The 23,729-nt window shown below is 43.6% G+C and overlaps 1 protein-coding gene across 1 annotated transcript in view; it reads right to left on the bottom strand.

Annotated features, from left to right (window-relative positions):
* PLEKHA1 (pleckstrin homology domain containing A1) overlaps window positions 1-23,729 on the bottom strand; it is an 84,637-nt gene that overhangs the window by 15,244 nt on the left and 45,664 nt on the right. Inside the window, exons 6-8 of the mRNA XM_065407403.1 lie at window positions 10,066-10,197; window positions 8,906-9,049; window positions 4,759-4,827 (exon numbers count right to left, since the gene is read on the bottom strand). Coding sequence (XP_065263475.1) covers window positions 4,759-4,827; window positions 8,906-9,049; window positions 10,066-10,197 — 345 coding nt within the window. The remainder of the gene's footprint in view (window positions 1-4,758; window positions 4,828-8,905; window positions 9,050-10,065; window positions 10,198-23,729) is intronic.

The following is a 23,729-nucleotide window of genomic DNA, read 5'->3' as shown; positions in this document are numbered from 1 at the left end:
TTGTCCCCAATCCTCTGAGGCTAGAAATAGAAATGAGGAGCAGGTTGTAATGCGCCGATCTGAAGTAGATGGATGATTTAATTCAGGTCATGGTTTTTCCATGAGTTACTCAAACTGGGAATAGGACAAAGTTATTCATGCAATTCTTGTACAACTCCATGAGTACCTCCTTTGGGTATAGGGAAGTTACTTACCTTATTGTAAACAACAAGGAGTCTGGTGGCACCTTAAAGACTAACAGATTTATTTGGGCATAAGCTTTCGTGGGTAAAAACCTCACTTCTTGCATAGAGTGAAAGTTACAGAGGCAGGTCTGGTGGCTGAGCTTTGTGACTTTGTCCTCACCCACAACCACTTCAGATTTGGGGACAACTTATACCTTCAAGTCAGTGGCACTGCTATGGGTACCCGCATGGCCCCACAGTATGCCAACATTTTTATGGCTGACTTAGAACAACGCTTCCTCAGCTCTCGTCCCCTAGTGCCCCTCCTCTACTTGCACTACAGTGATGACATCTTCATCATATGGACCCACGGAAAGGAGGCCCTTGAAGAATTCCACCTGGACTTCAACAATTTCCACCCCACCATCAACCTCAGCCTGGACCAGTCCACGCAAGAGATCCGCTTCCTGGACACTACAGTGCAAATAAGTGATGGTCACATAAACACCACCCTATACCGGAAACCTACTGACCGCTATATGTACCTACATGCCTCCAGCTTCCATCCAAGACACATCACACAATCCATTGTCTACAGCCAAGCCCTAAGATACAACCGAATTTGCTCCAACCCCTCAGACAGAGACAAACACCTACAAGATCTTTATCAAGCATTCGTAAAACTACAATACCCACCTGGGGAAGTGAGGAAACAGATTGACAGAGCAAGACGGGTACCCAGAAATCGCCTACTACAGGACAGGCCCAACAAGGACAAGAACAGAACACCACTGGCCATCACATACAGCCCCCAGCTAAAACCTCTCCAGCGCATTATCCACGATCTACAACCTATCCTGGAAAATGATCCTTCACTCTCACAGACCTTGGGAGGCAGGCCAGTCCTCGCTTACAGACAACCCCCCAACCTGAAGCAAATACTCACCAGCAACTACACACCACACCACAGAAACACCAACCCAGGAACCAATCCCTGTAGCAAACCTCGTTGCCTACTCTGTCCCCATATCTTCTCTGGCGACACCATCAGAGGACCCAACCACATCAGCCACACCATCAAGGGCTCATTCACCTGCACATCCACTAATGTTATATATGCCATCATGTGCCAGCAATGCCCCTCTGCCATGTACATTGGCCAAACCGGACAGTCCCTCCGCAAAAGAATAAATGGACACAAATCGGACATCAGGAATGGTAACATACATAAGCCAGTAAGTGAACACTTCAATCTCCCTGGTCATTCTATTACAGATTTAAAAGTCACTATCATTGAACAAAAAAACTTCAGAAACAGACTTCAAAGAGAAACAGCAGAACTAAAATTCATTTGCAAATTTAACACCATTAATCTGGGCTTGAATAGGGACTGGGAGTGGCTGGCTCATTACAGAAGCAGCTTTTCCTCTCCTGGAATTGACACCTCCTCATCCATTATTGGGAGTGGACTACATCCACCCTGATTGAATTGGCCCGGTCATCACTGGATCTCCACTTGCGAAGTAACTCCCTGCTCTCCATGTGTCAGTATATAATGCCTGCATCTGTAACTTTCACTCTATGCATCCGAAGAAGTGAGGTTTTTACCCACGAAAGCTTATGCCCAAATAAATCTGTTAGTCTTTAAGGTGCCACCAGACTCCTTGTTGTTTTTGTAGATACAGACTAACACGGCTACCCCCTGATACTTACCTTATTGTGGAGTTCTTTGAGATGCATGGTCCACATCTGTATTCCACTGTGAAGTATAAGTGTATGCCATGCACCTGAGACTGGAGAAATCTTGCAAGCCGTCTCCAGTGTTCCACCCGTGTCCCTGCTCCAAAGATATAAGGGGTCGGGCAGATCGACTACCTCTCCAGTTCCATCTCTACCATGAATCTTGTCATATTCCAAAGCAGAGGGAAATACAGATAGGGACCACACATCTCAAAGAACTCCAGTTAAAATAAGAGAAGTAACACTTCCCTTTCTTCTTCCAGTGCTGGTCCCTCTGTTTTATTTCACCACGGGTGACTGACAAGCAATACTAAGAGGAGGAGGAGGATGCAAAGCTCCATGTATTATAGCTGCTTGTAGAACCACTGTCCCGAAGGATGAGTCAGCAGAGGAGCCTTGAACCAAGGCATAATCTCATGAATGTACGGATGGAACTCCATGTAGCTGCCCTGCAAATATCAAGCAGAGGCACCTCTTGAAGTGATGCTATTGAGGCTCCCGGTGTACAGGGAGCCCTTACCCCGTGTGGAGGAAGAAGCTGTGCCAACTGACAGTAGATCCACTTAGACTTTCTGAGAGAATATAGTTTGTACTTATACTTGTTTTATGGCAATAACGATGAACAGTCTGGGTGAGTTTCTGATCTGTTTCATTCTCTGCAGGTAAAATGCCAATGCTCATCTCATGCAGAGGGAATGAAGTCGCCTCTCCTCAACAGAGACATTGGGCCATACACAGTAGCATTGTTTATGAAAGCATGTGGGGGCCCTTAGGGTGTCATAACAGTTCACTGTTTCTTTTTGATTAATCTGATGCCACCTGAGAGTTTTTATGCGAAAAAGAAAAGGGGCTTAGGTACCTGCCTGAACTTGGCTGCCTGTGAAGGGCCTGTAGAGTGACAAGACCACTCTTACAGGTAAATATCTCCCCCAGTTAGAAATGCTAAGTTCCTGTTCACCAGGGAAAATACCCACATTTATGTCTGGTAGGGATCCCAGTCTGATGATGGAAACAACAGTCTGATACTGTCCCAGGCTATTAGGTGTGACAGGAAGACCCAAACCTCCTTCATTACACCTTCCCAGGATGAATGAAGGATATATTGCTATAAGTTTGTCAAGGAAGGCTGCAGACCTCCTCAGCATAGTTTCACAATATTCTGTACATCTCTGTCTGAAGGAGTCTATACTTCTAACCTAAGTTAGAAGGTACCCCCTTCCCTGGCCCAGCCCAGGCCTGCCAAAGTAGCCAGATAAGACAAGAGGCACCCCTCCCCACCGGCCCCAGCATGGACCTGCTGCAGTGGGGAGAAGCGCCTCCCCCCAGGCCCGTCAGAGCTGCCGGCTAGTGGAGCCCCTCCCTCGGCCCAGCCCAGCTGGAACTGCCAAGGCTGGGGAGAGGCGCCTCTCCTCCGGCCCCGAGCTGCTGTGGCAAGATCTGCAGCCCCCGGGCAGCCTGCACCCAACACACCCCATCTCCAGCCCCACCCTAGAGCCCGCACCCCTACCCTCTGCCCCAGCCCTGAGCCAAACCCCTCATCCCTGGCCCCTCCCCAGAGCCCTCACCCACAGCCAGAGCCCTCATCCCTCAACACCCCATCCCTCTGCCCCAGCCCTGAGCCCCCTCCCACACGCCGAACCCCCTCAGCCCCACCCCCGCTACATTAATTTTGTTAGGTGCACCAATATGAAGGTGATGTGTCACCGGGGGGGCAGAGGGTTCTGTGTGCTCCCCTCGCCTGCAGGCAGCACGGGACCAGGGCAGACAGGGAACCTTCCTTAGCCCCTTTGCGTGCCGCTGTCACCCCAGAGCCGCTCGAGGTAAACGGCGCTGGGCCAGAGCCCGCACCCCGAACCCTTCCTGCATCCTGCACCCCAACCCCCTGCCCTGAGCCCCCTAACTCCCTTCCCTGAGCTCCCTGCCGCACCCCTCCCACACCCCAACCCCCTGCTGAGTCCCCTCCTGCACCCCATGCCCCTCCTTCACCCCAACCCCTTGTCCTGAGGCCCTTCCTGCACACCGCACCCCCTCCTACACCCTGCACTCCCTCCCGCACCCCAACCCCCTGCCCCAGCCCTAGATTCATGGCCCTGCATACAATTTCCCCACCCAGGTGTGGCCCTCAGGCCAAAAAGTTTGCTCATCCCTGTTCTAGACAGTACTCTGCTACTAGCACAATTTAAAGACCAGCCAACAGAACTTAAAAATTCATATGTTTCGAAATTGGCCAATATATACTAATTACTACTATTATTTCAAATCTTTATTCAGTTAGATGTTTGTATGCAAACAGGATGTTTGTTTCTTAGCTGCATACCTCTGAATTTGCTATTGACAAAGGCCATGTGAAGGCGGGAGAGGAAGCCAGGAGGAACTGTGCAGCTATCCAGGGAAGCATAAATACAGCATTGTGCTTCTTTTAACATTTGCTTGGACTTTCTATTTGACAATCAGCATTTCTTAAGACAATCATTTATACTCAAGTGAGCATCCACCAAGCATGAGAGGAGCAAAATACTGATGCAAAACGAGTGGCAACTGTTGTGCACATTTAGAAGTTCGTTCTATTCATTATTATTCCTTACTGGAAATCAATCCTCCATAACACCATATCAGTCTCCAGAGCAGCAGATTGCGAGGTCAGAGAATTAACTTCCAAAGGGAAATGATTAACAGATGACCTATTTTCATAAAAAAATTACTGAAAATATAGAACAGAATTACAGAAAGTTACCAAAGCAGCACAGCACTTTTTCAGACACCCAAGTAGATCATTAAGAAACCTTCAGTGTGTATTTTTGAAATTTACTTCCAGACATCTTTTGAAAGCAATATAACACATTTGGGAACATACCTGTTCAGATTTGAAATAGCCTATTGTATTTTCATCTAACTGAAAGTATCTTCTCTTCCAGTTCTTCATCTATTAAAGGAAAAAAAGAAAATATTGTAATCCAAGCAATACACGATTCCCTTTAATTTTCACTCCGTCTAGCTAGGTTTTTTGAAAAATACATCAGTAAACTATTAACAGTTATATGAAAGCTGCATTTTCCAATTTTTATTTTTGTAATTACTTTTAGCAATTCCTACTAAAAAGCTATTGGATATTTCTTAAACTGCCACGATTCTATTTCCAATTATTCCTATTCATAGGAATCTTGTTTCCTACATTCATTACTCTAGATTATTTTAAAACCACATATCCTGCTCTCCAAAGTCTAAGATTTAATTTCACAAGAATTACACTTGGAAAGATTTGAAGTTACAGGTTTTCTTAAGGATCACAGTGCGGCAAAGTCTGTGAAATCAGCAGTATGGTAATCCAATAACTCAGCATTCTGTAGAAAGTGGTAAAAAATGTTTAGACCCTTCTTTGGAAACTAGAGAGAACAGAAAGAAGGTATCTGGGGAAAATTTAGGAAATCCTATACAGGACACATTACCACTGGTTACGTGAGGTCCATATTCCTTGATTTAGGGAATCTGTACCAAAAGTGCTGTGGACAATTCTGAAATATGCCCTTTGTCTCTGACATTCTACATGCAGCTAGCATGGATCAAACGCATACTTTATTCACTTCATACACATCAAATGACCTGGAATAACAAATGGGATTAAAGTGATAGGATTACTTGAATGGAAAACTGGGATAAGGGTAAACGGAGTGAGACAAAATATAGAAAGACATGAAGAGCTCTGTGTAAGATTGAAAGCTTCTCTTGGTGAAAGAGACAAGTCGGTCCATTACAAGGTATTACTTCACCCACCTTGTCTCTAATATCCTGGGACCAATACGGCTACAACAACATTGCAAATATGAATAGGTTAGAAATATACCTTATTCTGTTCAGTACAGAGAAATATAAAGAAAACTAGGGACAAAGAATATGCCACCAGTCAATTATGAAGACAATAAGCAGGAAAGTACATTGGACAGTGGTAGAGAAGAAAGGATATACTTCTATTACATAGTGCTTAAACTATGAGTAAAAAAGAACTAATACATTTGCATATAAACTGATATATCAGAAAGTAAAATGTTTAATATAACTACGGGTTTATATATACACCCTTCCACTAATAATGTGATAATGGCTTAATATATTTTTTTACTTAGACTGCTTAAACAATATCGCCTCATATTTTAATAATTTTGCCAGTACTCATGTACTACAAAGGCAATTTAGCCATGAATTTATGCAGCCTATAAGTCAGCAAATTTTCACTGTTATTGTAAGTTGCACACCTAATATTGACTGTTGTACATACAGTTCACTGAATACTTTTCATATTACATCAGTCTAAAGTATAGAGTATTTCTGCTTTATGTCAGAATTCAAGATGCTTACACATCTCAGATTAGAAAATCAGTTTTGTACATGGTGTTTGAGAAACAAGATAATGTAAATACTAACATAATGCACGCACACACACACACACACACACACACACACAAGAGCAGACAAAGTTTTCACGTAACTGTAACTGACATTCTGATTTGAGTCTAACCATGCAACTTAAGCATCATTTTAACTTATTTTTGTGTGGCATTTCTTTGGTGTCCTTCTAAAATAAAAAGGAGGAACAAGTTCATAAGAACAGCCATACTTGGTCAGACCAATGGTCCAGTCTAGTTCACTATCCTGTCTCCTACAGTGGCCAATACCAGAGTTTCAGAGGGAGTGTACAGAACAGGGTAGTTGGAGTGATTCAACCCTGTCTTTTCCTCCCAGCTTCTGTCAGTCAGAGATTTAGGGTTGCCCTGAGCATGGGGTTACATCCATAACCATCTTGTTTAATAGGCATTGATGGCCCTATCCTCCATGAACTTATCTAATTCCTTTTTGAACCAAATTATACTTTTGGCCATCACACCCTTCCATGGCAATGAGTTCCACAGGTTCCTCTTGTTTGTATTCGATCTATTGCCTATTCTTTACGTTGGGTGACCCTTAGTTTTTGTATTGTGGGAAAATAACACTTCTGTATTCACTTTTTCCACATCTTTCATATTTTTATAGACCTCTATCATATCCCCCCTTAGTCATCTCTTTTCTAAGTTGAACAGCCCTAATCTTTTCAGTCTCTCTTCGAATGAAAGTCATTCCATACCCGTGGTCATCTTCATTGCCCTTCTATGAATCTTATTTTTTATCCCTTTCCTAATAGTCCCCAACATTGTTAGCTTTTTAAAGCACTGCTGCACACTGAGCTGAAGTTTTCTGAGAACTACCCATGGTAACTCCAGGATCCCTTTCCTGAGTGGTAACAGCTAATTTAGAACCCATCATTATATACATGTAGCTGGGATTATTTTTCGCAACATGCATTACTTCGCACTTATCAACGCAGAATTTCATCTGCCATTTTGTTGCCCAATCACCCAGTCTTGTGAGATCCCTTTATAACCCTTCACAGTCAGCTTTGGACTTAACTATATTGAATAATGTCGTATCATATGCAAACTTTGCCACTTCACTCTTCACTCCCTTTTCTGATCATGAATGAATACATTCAACAGTACGGTCCCAATACAGATCTTTGGGGGATTCTGCTGTTCACTCACCTCTCTCTCCATTGTGAAAACTGCCCATTTATTCCTACCCTTCGCTTCCTATCTTTTAACCACTTACTGATCCATGAGAGACCTTCCTTCTCATCCCATGACAACTTAGTGTCTGTAAGAGCCTTTGGTGAGGGGCCTTCTCCAAGACTTTCTGAAAATCCAAGTACTCTACTTCAACTGGGTCATCCTTGTCTACACGTCTGTTCATACCCTCAAAGAATTCTAATAGGTTGGTGAGGCATGGCTTCCCTTTACAAAAGCTGTGTTAAACACGATTTGTTAGGGAAGAGTTATCTATGTGTCTGATAATTTTGTTCTTTGCTATAGTTTCTACCAATTTGCCTGGAACTCAAGTTAGACTCACCGCCTGTAATCATTAGAACCGCCTCTAGAGTCCTTTTTAAAAATCAGCATTAGCTACTTTCCAGTCATCTGGTACAGAGACTTGTTTCTGAAATGGGTTATATACTACAGTTAGTAGAGCTGAAATTTCATATTTGAGTTCCATCAGAACTCTTGGGTGAATATCATCTGCTCCTGGTGACTTAATGTTTAATTTATCAGTTGGTTCTAAAACATCTTCTATTGACACATCAATGTGGGACACTATTTCAGATCTGTCAACCATAAAGGATAACTCCGATATGGGTATTTTCCCTACATCCTCTGCAGTTAAGATTGACAGAAAGAATCCATTTACTTTTTCTGCAATGGTCTTGTCTTCCTTAAGTGTTCTTTAACAGCTTGGCCATCTAGCGGCCCCACTGCCTGTTTGGCAGACTTCCTGCTTCTGATGATAAAAAAAGTTTCATGCTCCCAGACTTCAATGTTGTGAGTTTGCAGAGCTTTGAATATAGCACATGCTAAATCCCTTAATCTCGAACTGTTTGGCTAGATACCGATCTCCTGCACATTTTTGGAATTGCACAATTTCTCTTCTAAACCACATAGAACACCTAAAAACGTTCCCTAACCACTTCACCCTTTATAAATCCTGCACACAGTAAACTCTTGCTTCAGTCCAGATACCTTCTGTACACTTTTCATTACAAAAAGATAACTGCACATGCTCATGCCAAAGAGCATCCCTTAATTACACACTTAGCCTAAAACCCATATCCAGGAATGTTTTCCTGTCCAAAAGGTCTCAAATTTTAACCTAATACAAAAACATGCGAAAGCACCAAAACCCCCACAAAAGTTGAGAGAATACCAATACAGAGATAAAACACATACTACTACTAGTACTGAAGAACACCCATTTGATAAAATTCTAATTCTAACTACTCTCAATATTTTAACAACTTTAGTGTTATTTGGTAAAAACCAAAAATCAGTATCAATTGATCTCAGTATAATACGGAAAGTAACTAATAACTTTTGGGCCTCTGTTCTTCACAAGAGGAATGCATTATTCTCCAAATCACTTACCACAGCGCCTTGTTTAACACAATAGCCAGCTTTGATAACAGCATTGTCTGGGGGAGGTTTAGCAGTAAAGTAAGGAAGGTGGCTTTGTGACCGTTTCAAGTAATTTCTGTCACCTCCTTCCCCACATTCATTTAATTCTTCTTTCTAGAATGAAGCAGAGAAAGGTTCAGGATGTTCAGCGTTTGCTCTAAAGCCCAGTGATCTAAGAACAGAAAATGAAAGTGTATTTGGTTCCCTAAATTTGGTATTTGGTCCACCCTGTGCCCACAAACCCCATCTCTGATTTGTTTAGAAGCATCAAATACTTGACACTGCAGTATAGCAGTAATATCAATGTGACAATTATCTACATAAGGCCTGCTGGAGTACTCCAGGCACTCCTCAAAACTACACAGTCTGAAAACAGATTATAAACATATTAAAACAGATAAAGCAATTAAAAATAGTATGTTGAAGACCTAAGAAACAAAATCTTTACTCCTTTTAAAAAAAAGTTAATCCATGGAGTGACTTTGTTGAGGAGTAGAGCAGTCTAGATAATTCCAAAACTATGATTAGGGCCAGTCATGCAAGTCTTCAGAACAACCAATCCCCCAATGTGACCCAAGAGGATAAAATAGTACACAGGGTGTCAAACTCAATAGAATTACTGTGTATCTACTTTTAGATAAAACCATTACTAACTTTTTATTTTAAAATCAGGTTTCTAGCACACCATTTATAAAAATCTTGGCTTTCTGAGCCAAATCAGTATTTCCTTTCTCCATTGCAAAATGCAAAAACAAGTATACCAGTTAACTTCAGTAATCAACTAACTTGAACAACTTTGACATTGTCAATGCCAGAAACTCATTTCACGCCAAGAAATTCAAACTCATATAGAGGGTCTAATTCTTGGAAGTAAAAAAGTCAACACTTAAAAGTATAATCTTTCATACAGTCACAGAAAAGTAAAACAGTCGAAGTGACACCTAGCTACCATATCAGATAAATATTTAAAAAGCAAGCTTATGAGAGTATGAGTCTTCTGCATGAGGATGGATGGGGTTGACAAATTTATTATTGATAAAATAAATGTATGTCACAGTATCCTGACAAGACAGACACATAGCACAACTCTTCCACTAACAACATTTCCTTACTTGTTATGAAGCTATTACCTGAGTAGGTGTAATGATGGGAACACCACCAACAATTTCTGTTCTGTAAGACACTTGTTTCTTTCCACCCGGATTTTCAACTTGGCGATTTGGGTTATCAGGTTGACACAGCAGATCAGACTGCTTTGGTACCTGAAAAGTTAGACATGATGAATAATTTCATGTTTTCCTCTGTCTTAAGACTAAAAATAAAGCTGGTAGTCCCCATGCTCAGGTACCTAAAAAGCCTCAGTTATTATTCAAGCACTCACATTCGGTCTCCAGAAGGATTTCTACAGCTAGTTTTTAATTCTAAAAAAATATCTCAATAGGTAACTTTGCAACAGATTTGTGTTAGACATCAGAAGAAAACTGATCTGTGGTTAAGACACTTGACTGTGACTCAGGAGATCGGGGTTCACTTTCCAGCTCTGCCACAAACTCCCTGCCTAATCTTCAGCAAGTCAGTTTCTCTGTGCCACAATTTCTCATCTGTAAAGTAGAAATAGTTTCTCCCACCTTGACATTAATCTCTTTGGGGCTAGGATTCTTACTACATGTCTCAACAATGCTTAGTACAATGGGGCCACAAACCTATTTGGTCACTAGGTACTACTGTAATGCAAAGAGTTACTATTCATACAAAGCTATAGTGTCGATGTTTGACAAATGTCTTTGCTGCTTGATGCAGCATTCTCACCCAAAATGTAATGCTTAGCATGAAGATATTTAATTACTATGAAACAATATGAACTTAACTGAAACTTTGCTTTAAGTTTAATATCTGGAGCAAGTTGAAAAAGTTATCCATACTGTTCAAACTGCTTTATATAATGACAAGATACAGATTTTTACTTCAGGGCTAAAGAATGCAATCGTTAATAATCATTAACGTGGAACTTTGGAGAGAGGGTGTACAAATTGCAAGATGAGTTTGACAACAGGATCCAAAGATTAGTATTTCACTGCAACTTAAGACACATTAAGAACTGTATGCAGCTTATGCAAGTTACTCAACTTGATACACTACTAAGAAATCTCTGGACATTAGCTCACCCACAAGCAAAAATTGGCACTATTTCATCAAGGGAGGGCGATAAAGGGTGAGGTGTGCTACAGGAGCTACACAAAAGGCAAATGGGACTATGCTGAGTAATACCACTTACCTCTTCATTTGCTCTAAATACTGATGGGGTAGATCACCATATCACAGGAGCACCAAAGAAAGAAAATAGGAGATCTAGTACTTTCCAAAACAAACAGGAAGTGCTGAGGGAACTAACTTTTAGGAACAATCTATAAAAAGGTGTCTAAAACTGACATCCAACCTTCGCAAAACAGGATTATCTGGTGAAACAAAATGTTCAGGTAGTACCTTTGAGAAATACCTGAAGTAAAAGCAGTTAATGTTCCACCTTAGCCATTTTCAAATATGGCTATGTTTATCCCAGTTTGTTGGAAACAAAAAGTTCTAAACCACCTGCCCCAGCCCCCATGCCAAAAAAAATCTTTAGAGAGCTTTGTTACTTCACAGAGAATCAAGTCATTAATGGTTGCAAAATAAGCATCTATTTATTTGATAATCGGGAGAAGCAGCTATTCCTTTTCTTCTTCACCTTGTTTGACTGCGCTCCTTGTGGCTCAGTAGAAGCTGCAGTCACAATGGTGCCTCTGCATCTGAATGGTCTCCCACAAGCATCTGACAATAAGCCCTCTTGCAAAGTCTCACATCAAGACCCAGTATTTCCAAAAGATTTTTAATATTTGAATGCTTTTGAATAGGTCAGTCTGCTAAAGCTGAGCTAAAAGGTGCAGGCTCTTCAGGAGCTTGATTCGGTCTGTTCTTGAGTTTGTGCCAAATCTGAAAACTGAATGGTTTTCTATCCTTGGAAGCAATACAAATCCATCTTATTTCAAAAGGTAACATCTTTCTGACTTGGATTAGCCTGCTTTCAAACAAATCTGAAGCCCAAAACAAGGGTCAAGAAGGTCCTATTTAGGAAAGGCAGAGCAGTCCAAAAATATCAGCTGTATGGCTGATCTCATAGTTTCAATATTGTATGTCTTGGTCTGGAGTATAATCAAGGGAGCAACTTCTTTCTTGTTCTTCAGAAGAGAGTATTTTGCTTTATGAGCTTTACAATTCTTAAATCTAATCTAATCAAAATCTCAGTTATAACAGCTTTTACTTATAAACACAAATGCAATGGGAAAAGACAACTACTACTGCTGAGTGGCTTTGATGTTTAGGTACTGGAAATAATCTATTGAAAAGTGGATGTTGAAGTTTCCAAGAGTCGTGACAGAAAAATATTACCTAGGGCAGTTTGCTTGCAGAAAGTACAGCTGAATTATTCACTGGATAAACAGCACTAATTAGGAATATGCTTAATTCTTTTGATAGCTGTCCTCCTAGAGCACACTAAGATACACACAAAAAAGAAGAAAGGCGATGTAGCCTGTGTCATTCTAGATTGAAGTTTGTTAGCATAACCTGAGGCACATTAAAGTGCAATAATCTGAGGATTAAGTGTTAAAACTGAAGGATTTATTAATTGACTATGCTACAGATAGAAGTTAAAGTATAACCTTTGTATCAATCTAGTTGCTAAAATCAGTCAAACCTTCTACAAATCTTGATTAATTGGATTCCAATCCATTAAGTCATTTATGAACTTAGTTCAGTAAAGGTTCATATTTTCAAGATTTTAACAGAATTTCATGACTTTCTCAATGTAATTTACAATAATAATAATAAAGGTGAAAGTTAATTTCAACTTTGTTCAAGTAATGGGGGGCTCAACATCTGAACAACAAGAATGTACATTATTTTATTCAATCCTGTATCCAGCCTGTGTCATCTTACCCCTCCTATGAGGAACAAAATTCCCTTTGACTCCTCCTCTTTGGTACTAGTTCCAAATTTTGTAGTTGGCAATTTTAGGACAACATGGCAATGTGTGGTTGATTTAGAGATGCCATAGAGAAGATAGAAATATTTTTCATAGAAGAAAAATATTTCAATGGAAATATCCTTAAATATATGGAAGGAAATCATGGGCTAGATTTGTTGGTCAGATCCAGTTCCTTTGTTCCACTCTGGCGGTGCATGGGTTTGTAATGCCTATGGATCTTTTTGACTGGGAATACTCAGAATAGCCAGTTCCTCTACCACCAACTCCTACAGCTCCCAACAAAGGGGACATATGTCAAGAATAAGGGCCTCAACTTAAAATCCTGTGACTGTGAAATTGACCAAAATGGACCGTGAATTTGGTAGGGCCTTATTTATGAGCAATGAAGGAGTTGATTGGCGTAATAGCCCTCCAGGGCTATAGCTGGCCAGAGTAGTTTACAGCCGTCCTGGAATTGGCCTCACAATCAAGAAGTTGCAACTAGTTCCTCTACAGCACCTCACCACACACTGCACACAGTCAAAACTGGATACTACAAAAATTTGTCCCGATATATTCAACTCCTTCATTGCTCATAAATAAGGCCCTACCAAATTCACCGTCCATTTTGGTCAATTTCACAGTCACAGGATTTTAAAATAGTAAATTTCATGATTTCAGCTATTTAAATCTGAAATTTCATGGTGTTGTAATCGTAGGGGTCCTGACCCAAAAAGCAGTTGTGGGAGGGTCGCAAGATTATTGTAGGGGGTATTGTGGTACTGCTACCCTTACTTCTTCGCTGCTGCAGGTGGCAGCGCTGCCTTCAGAGGTCAGTGGCCAGACAGCAGCAGCTGTTGGCCAGGAGCCCCGCTCTGAAGGCAGTCTGCTGCCAGCAGCAGCGCAGAAGTAAGGATGGCATGGTATGGTATTGCCACCCTTACTTCTGTGCTGCTGCCTGTAGAACTGGGCCCTCAGTCAGCAGCCGGCATTCTCCAGCCGCCCAGCTCTGAAGGCAGCAGTGCAGAAGTAAGGGTGGTAATACCACGATCCCCTGTAAAATAACTTTGTGACCCCACTGCAACTCCCTTTTGGGTCAGGACTCCCAATTTGAGAAACTCTGGTCTCCCCCATGAAATTGGTACAGTATAGGGTAAAAGCACACAAAAGACCAGATTTCACAGGGGGAGACCAGATTTCACGCCTGTGATGCGTTTTTCATGGTTTGGAATTTAGTAGGGCACTACTCATAAACCATATGAGTAGAACTCAAGAATGGAGGAAAGAGTCAAAGTATGTACAAGTAGTATGTTTTTATGCCTTGTAGTCACATGGTCTTCCTATAAAATGCTATGTCTGCTCTTCTCTCCCTCTTGCACCCTCTTTCACTAGTCAGGATGCATTCTGTGAATGTGCCGCCAAAGAATTTTCCACAGAATCCTATGTCACTGAACAATGCTCCAAAACCTAAACTTTTGTTTTCAAAAATGTGTCATGTACTTATGCTTGTGAAGAAAAAGCTTTTCAAACATGAACTAAATATGAAGTAAAACAATGTTGTCTTCCCTGATCTTTCACATAACCTTAAACAACAGCTCAGAGAGAGATAGCCGGTCTCCTTTATCCCAATTCCTCCAACACTTCTCCAGATAAAGAGCTCCAGTTGTCCCCATTCCACTGCCAAAATCCCTAGCTCTTCTCTCACTGTCAGGGCTTCTATAATGCAGTTATCTATTAAGATTAACATAGATATGTGGCACATTAGAATCAGAAAATGAAACTAGAGACAGCATAAATATTTAAATAAAAACAGGGGTTACTGTATAGATTGTATTATTTTGTCTGAAGTTATTAAAAAAATCTATTTTTTAAAAAACAGAAAAGCTGTTGCAAAGTTACCAGTATGTCACATTAGAACGTTGTAGCACCCAAGTATGTTGTGACAAGTTGGACCTAAATTCTGCAGCAGAGCATGAGGGGCCTGGACTACAGTCCATGCTTTAATCCAGGATTTCTCAAACTTTATTGCACCACAACCCCTTTCTGACAACAAAAATTACTACATGATCCCAGGAAGGGGCACCGAAGCCCAAGCCCCTCTGCTCTGGGCAGGGGGGGCCAAAGCCCGAGCCCCACCCTCCTGGGGGAGGGGGGTGAAGCCGAATTTTGAGAGTTTCAGCCCGGGGCGGGTGGGGCTGTAACCTGAGCCCCGCCACCCAGGGCTGAAGCCCTCAGGCTTTAGCCTCAGCCCTGGGTGAGGCAGTTTTTTGGCTTCAGCCCCAGACCCCAGCAAGTCTAACACCAGCCCTGGCGACCCCATTAAAACAGGGTCATGACCCACTTTGGGGTCCCAACCCACAGTTTGAGAACCGCTGCTTTAATCTAACAGAAAAAAATTGATTCTGCAACCCAGCTTCTCCCACAATTCTGGATGTCTGGGCTGCAGCTCAGAGGCAGATCAGTGTTTTGGCACCATACGTTCTGACCATTGCCCCTCTGTTCCCGCTTGTCAATAGATATTCTGCCTCTGCAGCAACAGGCTGTTCAATTGCTCCTGCCCTCATTCGTTATTTAATTTTTTTTTCTCAGCTTGGACAGTAGTGAGCAGTTTCATCTTTTCAGCGTACTGCTCCTCCCTGGGTCAGTTAACAGTTTGGTGGTTTAACCCAGCCTGACTCTTGGCTGCAGCATCTCCCTGCCTGCTCCTCTGCCCCTATTCAGGTATGGCAGAGAAGCCAAGTGATGTGAAAGCCAAGTGATGCTCGATTTGCAGAGCAAGGAGAGGCTTCAATAACAAGGAGGACCCCATGCAGTCAATTCAGGGCTAAGTCCCAGGTTACCCCTGAAGAACAAAGAGGGAGGTTTGTAGGGTCACAAGTCTGTCCACCCTATCCCTCGCCACAAGTCTTAAAGAACTGGGCTTCTACCCTTTCCCCCCAATTTGCCCAAGAGGGCCCTGATGAGTCCCCGCCACCCTCTTGTGAGGGAATGGTTCCCAGAGGGGGAGTATTCAAACACAGATCTCTTGAGAGGGCTTCAGACCCTAAGGAAGGCAAGTTTTAAAACGCCTCAATGCAAAAGCAGAACTTCTACACACCCAACACATCCAAAAATAGCTAAAAAAGCTAAAAATAAAGGGACAAAAAAGGGGGGAAAACACCAGAAAATCCAGGAGGTACAAGTTCTGACTTCCCCCTCCTCTTCTCCCTCCCACTGAGGAAGGCAAGCTATTGGCTTCAAAGAATACATCAGACGTTTTCCCTCCATGAGAAATTCCAGACTATGTGCAGTAAGGTTGTCTTCACTATTCAAATTCAACCTGAACAAGTAAGTCTCAGAGTAAATTCTCCCCTTAAAATCCTCTCAAGACTGCAATACCCCTTCACCCCTCCTTTGAGGAAGTGATTAAGGATTAAAGGAATACGCCTGAAAAAGGCAAGCACATTAACAAGAGCAACCCTCAGGCTCTACATCATTCAAAAACCGAAGGACTCTATTGCTGAAATGCCACTGGTTGATGCTGCTGTAGCATCTCTTGCAAGGGATATGGTAATTCCCTGAAAAGGCAAGTTCTACCCCAAGGACTTCACAGATAGAAAGAGGGAGGCCACTCTCAAAAAGGGACTTTGAGGCCTCACCACCCTCAGTGCATCCCAGGTAGCTATCTGCTTTGCAATAGCATCTCTCTCCTGGCTAGAGCTCAGAGTCCTCAAGGACAGAGATCACCTCAACCTTGGTTCAATTTTAAAGAAAGTCTCCCTAGCAACAGGATTTGTAGCTGACACCTCAATGGATGCAATGAAGTTCTCAGCCTAAGCCAAGGATTCCAGCCCAATACCTATTGGGATCCAGGAAGTGGGCGGGCGAAGCCCACTGCTAAAGGATCCCCCCCAGCCTAAGGGGGGGTCCACAGGACCTGGAGACCAAAAAATTACAGGGGACAACTAATAAAAGAACAGGGACAGGAGTGAGGTCAAAGGGTCAAACGAAGCGAACCAGACCGAACAGAGAACCCCGGACAGCGCCCCCACTGTTCCTCGAAGGCGTCAAGGGAGCTAGTGGACGCCGCCCAGAGGAACTCTGCCCGGATACGTGAAAGAAAGGAGGACCTGAAATACGCCCCACAGTCACAGGAAACTCCATCGGCCAACCTCCTCACTCTGGTTTTATAGATGGCCAGTTTCGCTAGGGCCAGAAGGAGGTTGACCAGGAGGTCCCGCGACTTTGTGGGGCGACGGATAGGGAGTGCATAAATAAAAAGGTGGGGAGAAAAGTGCAACCAAAATCTTAACAAAATATCCGTGAGGAGCCGGAATAGGGGCTGCAGCCTGGCGCACTCCAGGTAAACATGCGCCAGAGTCTCCCTCACGCCACAAAAGGGGCAGGTGTCTGGGATAGGGGTAAACCGCGCCAAGTACACGCCCGTGCTCACGGCTCCGTGAAGGAGCCGCCAACTGATGTCCCCGGTGGGCTTCGGAATCAGAGCAGAATAAAGGCTGGCCCACCGGGGCTCCTCACCCTCCAGAGGTGGCAGAAGGTCCCACCACTTCGTATCGGGGCGGGACGCGAGGGTGAGGACATGAAGAACATGGAGCATGAGCGTGTATAGATGTTTCCTTGGCGCGGTCCGGAACAGAACCAGCTGCAGATGGTGCAGCTGGCTCATGGCGAATGGACGGGGAGGGGGCTGGTTGGGTCCACGGGGCAGGGGCCCAATGAAAAAGTCTGGAGGGCTCGGAGTGGAGGGTGGGCGGGGCGTGCCCTCTCACAGGACCCGGTCGAGATAGTCCCGAGCAGCGGGCGGCAAAGCAGCCCTCACCTCCTGAAGTACGTGCCGGGGAGTACGAGGTCTGGAGAGCCCCATGCGCTGAGCGAGCATCAGGGGATCCAGCCAGTCTCCCCGGTCGTAGTCCAGGAGGTCTCCGACTTTGGTGACTTCTGCTAGGACCAACCTCTGGCGCACCATGGGGGACTCCGCCACCTGCACACGAAGCTGGGGGTTGTATAGTATTCCAGCCCAATAGCCAGGCACCACCTATGGCTCCAATCCTGGAAGTGGATATCCACTTCAAGCAGGTCTTATGCTTGCCCAACTTTACATGCTCCCTCCTTTTTGGAGAAAAGCTGGAAAGGTGGTGGCTGACAACGTTGCAAAACCCATGCAGTCTCTCCCTTCACCACTAGAGACAACAGACCAGCCCTCAAGAGAGAAATGCTCTTACTGGCATATGTATTCACAGAGGTATCAGAGAAGGGACAGACTCTCCAAAGGAAAACAGTGGAATTGAGGAATTGAGTGGAATCCCTCACCTCATACATTTTTCATCCTGTCACCCATTTCCAAAGACCCCGTAATATGCAGTTTGATCTAGAACAAAATCTCATCCTCTGGATATGTGAGAGATAGAAAGAATTCCCTCAGAAGAAAAGGTTCTCTGGGTTCTACTTCATCTTCTTCACTGTTCAGAAGTGCACTGGGGAGGGGCTGGTATCAGAGCCATACTTGACCTCAGAAGGCTCAACAAGTGGAAGAGGGAAAAGTTTCAGATGGAGACTCTGGCCTCTATAGTGCTCTCTCTCCAGAGATGGATAGGACAAAACATTTCCTAACTTTAATGGATCTAGCAGATGCATACCTCCACATCCTATCAGGCCATGTCACTGCAAACTTTTGAAGTTTGTCTACGGCAAGAAACATCAGTACCAAACACTCCTGTCCTCAACCCCCAGGGTTTTTACAAAGATGTTGGTGGTGATTATGGGTAGACTGAGATCAGAGGGAACCTACCTGTACCCCTTCCTGGACGAAATGCTGATCAGCACTCCATCACCATCATCAGCACATAGAGCTATGTCTCGGACACTGAATTTCTTACAGGTGTGTAGCTTCATCATCGTCAAAAAAAGTTCCTTGATTCAGTCGACCAGGGGAAAAACAAAAAACAAAAAACACTCACCTGGGAGTAGAAACAGACACCTTGGTAGCAAAGATCTATAAATCATTAAACGTTCATGAAAATCCAGGATTCTATCATCTTGCTCTGGAGCACAGAAGGCCTCCCATAGCACTGCATCTTCAACTGCTGGGCCTCCTGGTGTTGTATGACTACCCATGAGGTGATCCCTATACACATTAGGCCTTCACCCAAAAAGTGTAAGACCACTCCCTGGAACACATGAAGTATAGGTTCTGACACAAATGATCAACTCCCTACACTGGTGGTCAGCCTACAACAGTGTTCACAAAAGCATGCCACCTGTCTTCCAGATCCTCAAGTTCTCACAACTGACGCCAGCCTGCAGGGCTGGGGAACACACTTGGAGACCCAACAGATCAAGACTCCTGGAACCTCGAGGAAAGGGCTCACAGGATAAGCATCCTAGAGATGAGTGGTCAAGCTGGCTCTGCAATGGTTCCAGTCTGCCCTAAAAGGGAACCATGTTCTGGTTCAGTCAGACAATACAACTACAGCTATATATTTAAATAACCAATGGAAAACAAGGAGCTCGGCACTACATGTGGAAGAAAATAATAAGGTTTGTGGAGCAGTTTCTCCTTTCCCTCACAGTTATCCACATAAAAGGGGATCTGAACTGAAAGGCAGACTGGCTCAGCAGGTGCAGGATCAACAATTCTAAGTGGTGCCTGAATCAGAAGGCTTTCAATCTCATCTTTCAGACATTCAGCCTCCCTTCAACTGACCTGTGAGCACATCATACGGACACAGAGAAGTTGAAATACTTCACCAGGGAGACAATCCCAGATCCATGGGGATAGATGCCTTATCACACAGTTGGCCACAGGACCTACTAAACACATTGCCACCCTTTCCACTACTCTTGAAGATGGTCCAGAAAACACAACAAGAAATGGTTTTCAGACCATATAGACCTGAAATTGGAGCCTCTACTCAAGCTTCTGTGGAAATCAGACAGTTTCCTCACAATGCTGTCTTCTTCATCCAGACCCGGAACAGCATCAGCTAACAACCTGGCTATTGAAAGCGAAGTGCTAGAAGATCTGGGTCTGTCCTCCAGAGTTAAGACATTGCTTTCCTCTAGGACAGCATCAATACTGAAAGCGTACTTCTCCATCAGATCCAAAGTCAACAGCTGCCAAGAGCACAATGCAAATCCCAGAAATCCAGGAAGCCCAGACATTTTGGATTTTCTCCAAGGCATAGACAGGGGTCTTCATTCCAGTACCATTGCACATCAGGTGTCTGCTCTTAATAGCATACTCTTTCGCAGGATCCTTGGGCTCCCTGGAAGACAACCCTCACGTAGCCAGATTCCGCTGAGCAATCCAGTCAGCCAGACCAGAGGCCAGGCCACTTTTTCCAAAATGGGGCCTACAGCAAGCGTTGGGGGCCTCAACAACCATCCCTTCAAGCCTTTGACTTCCATGCTGGCATTTTACTAATCCATTAAGACTTGTTTCTTAATAGCGGTCACATCCGCCAGACAAGTGTAGGAGCTGGCAGCCTCATCTATACAGGAGCCTTATTGAGTGTTCCACAAGGACAAGGTAGTGCTCAGGATGACAGAAATTAACTTTAGGGGAAAAAGGATTCTCCTTCCATGCTTTCAAAAAGGTTCTTCCTTTGTTCTATCCAAAACCACTACATCCAACTGAAAAGACACAGCACACCTTAGATGTCAGAAGAGCGTTGAAAGTCTCTCTCAAGCAAATAAACAGATTCCATGAGATCATGCTCTCTCTGTGTCCTTCCACCAAAAATGCCAGGGACGCAACGTCCAAGTCCTCCATTGCTAAGTGGATTAGACTGTGCATTGTGGAATTCTACAAAGCATCAGAGGCTCCTGTTTCAAGGTGCACTCCAGAAGATTCCTAGCAACCTCATGGACTGAATAAGCAAGTGTGCCCACTTAGGAAATTTGCCAAGTGGCAACTTGGTCTATAGCTAGCACCTTCATTAAGCAGTTTAAGGTGAACTGTCTGCCTACCTCCTGCAGGCAGTAACCCAGAAATAATGCACACTTTAGAGCGAGCTTATGAAAAAGAGGTGGTACTTTCTTTCCTATCAAACTTTTTTCTTAACCCTCCCTACATCCATTCACTGCTCACTACTTCCCAAACATCCAGAATTATAGGAGACACAGGGCTGCAGAACGGAAAATTTCTTACCAATAATTCCCTTTCTACTAGCAGCTCCCACACTTCTACCCACTCTAAGTGGCTCATGAGCCAAAGGCCAGATATTAAATGAAATCATTACCACAAGTGTCTTTCTTGGTCTAATGTACACAGTTATTTCATTACATTCAGAGTACTCCTTAAGAATGTTATGTAAATTTATAGATTTAGAATAACTCATCTGGTGGCAAGTAGGAAAAGAGAAGGCATGGCCATAGCACGCAGCGCCAAAATGCTGATGCACCTCCATGAGCTGCAGAATAGAAGAGAGCAGCCCAGATGTTCAGAATTGTGGCAGTCACTGCTAGCAGACAGGAAATTATTGGTAAGAAGTCTTCCAATCATACCAACTTGATCACTAAGAAAAAGTTGCCATTTTACATGCAGCTGCCTCTGAAATCTTTTTTCAATGAAAGTGAGCCTCTGGATCTAAACCATGAGTTCCTGGGTATCGGTGGTTTTCCCAAATTCAAGATATTTTTGTGAATTCAGAAAGGTCTGCCATTACCGAACATGTAGGTGAGTTTGATCTAGCAGGACTTAAAAGCTTAATCAACTCTTTTCGCCCACATTCCCCAAGTATTATTGTAGCACTTAGGAACCCCAGTCATGGACTAGGACGTCATTGTGCTTCATAAAACAAAAAGATGGTCCCTGCCCCAAAGTGCTTACAATTTAAGTATAAAAGGACAACCGATGGATTCAGACTGACCAACAGAGAAGTACAAGGAAACAATGAGACAGCACTGGTCAGCATGACAGTTGTCTCAGCAAACTAGCATTCTTACCACTGCCAAGATTTTTGTAGGCATCATGACAAAGGACAGTTTTAAAGAGGGATTTGAAGAACAATTAAGTGGCTTTGAGGATGTTTACAGAGAGCTCTTTCCAACCATGAGGTGCAACATGGGACAAGGCACTAAAGCGCTTGTTTGAAAATTTAACCAGTGGGTGAACGAGGCTGGCATCGTGAGTCAGAGGTGGGAGTCAACCTCTCAATAGTGAATCAAAAAATAGGTAGCATGGGGATTAGCCGTGAAGGGCCTTGAAGTAGATTAATACCAGGAGCACAAAAACAGAGCCATTTACCTGGACAGATGGATAACAGACATCCTGCCTTTATTTCTTTTACACTCCTATTGTATGCAACATATTACCCAGGTGAGCCATTTTGTTACATGATTCAGGATGTTTTTTACAGATGCTGTACCCCTGATCATTGGGTGCCCTAGGCTGTGAAGGCATGTGGAAGTGTATGTTCTGAGCAGGCTTGCTCTTCGATCCTCAAAACATCTTGTATGATAAAAGTGACAACCTTCTGCCATGCCCTGTGGTTCCCCTAAGGAGTCTTTCAAAGCAGAGTATTTTCCAAGGAAATATCTAGTTCTAAACACTAGCCAATCTACAAGCGAGTGACACCATGTTTACCAATTTGGTAAGTATTCTACTAATTTGCAAACTGACAAAAGTAGAGGAATTATATATTTGGAAGAAAAAAAAAAAAGAAGGGTATTTTCCCAATTCTTTCAAAATTAGCTTATCTACAGTACACACAAGAAAATTAGACCTAGTAGCAGTTATACAAATCCTACACAACATAACTAATAAAGCTAGCAGATCACTTTAAATGATTGAAATTTGGGCTTTTAAAAATGTATGTTTTTCGGATTAAAGAATGCCATCCCCAGAATAATTTTATTGAGTACATACACTTGAAGAAATCAAATATTTGCAAAATAATTTATAAAATGCCACAATGAAGTGTCATACTAATCTTTTCCACAATACATTATACACACAAATACACCAGCCATAGACCAATATACTCGTCTGATAAAACCAGTATGTGTTGTGCACATATACATTCCTCATTTAATGCATGGGCAGCAATGCACTTGAATCAGACTTTTGCCAGAAGTACCACTAGGTGGCACACACATCCCTGCTCTCCTCATGCCCAACCAAGAGTATAAAAGGGGCATATCTACTGCCTCCAGGGCCAGCTCTAACTTTTTTGCTGCCCCAAGCAGCAAAAAAAAGCGCCGCCCCCTGAGGCCCCCCCCCCCCCAAGCGCTGCGCCGCCAGAACCCCCCCCCCCCCAAGCGCCGCCGGAGCCCGCCCCCCCCCCCGCGGAATGCCGCGCTGCCGGAGCGCTCTCCCCCCCCCCGCCACCCCAAGATTGGCCGCCCCAAGCATGTGCTTGGTTGCCTGGTGCCTGGAGCCGGCCCTGACTGCCTCCTTCTCCATTCCTTCTCACAACTTATGCCAATATTAACCAAAGTAGCAGGGAGGGTCCTGGAACGCATATGTGCACAACACATCTCAAAGAACAGTTACTGTAGGTAACTAACCATTTTTTTCTTCAAGTGATTGTGCACATATACATTCCACCTTAGGGGTCTCTGTAGCACTTCTCTTACAGGTGGTGGGACTTCAGATAATCTGAACAGAGACTGCAACATGGACTTGCCGATCTGGCATCATCACCAGAGGCTTGAGTGATGGTATGTCAGGAAAAGGAATGTACAGCCGACCATGTCACCACCACACCTATGTCCATTATGGGAATGTTGCTCAGAAAGGCTGATGAAGTGGAGTTGGCCTTGGTGGAATCAGCTGTTACTCTAGTGCAG

Source organism: Emys orbicularis, chromosome 7, assembly GCF_028017835.1.
Source record: "Emys orbicularis isolate rEmyOrb1 chromosome 7, rEmyOrb1.hap1, whole genome shotgun sequence".
Taxonomy (NCBI): domain Eukaryota; kingdom Metazoa; phylum Chordata; order Testudines; family Emydidae; genus Emys; species Emys orbicularis.
This window is presented reverse-complemented; position numbering and strand designations above follow the sequence as displayed.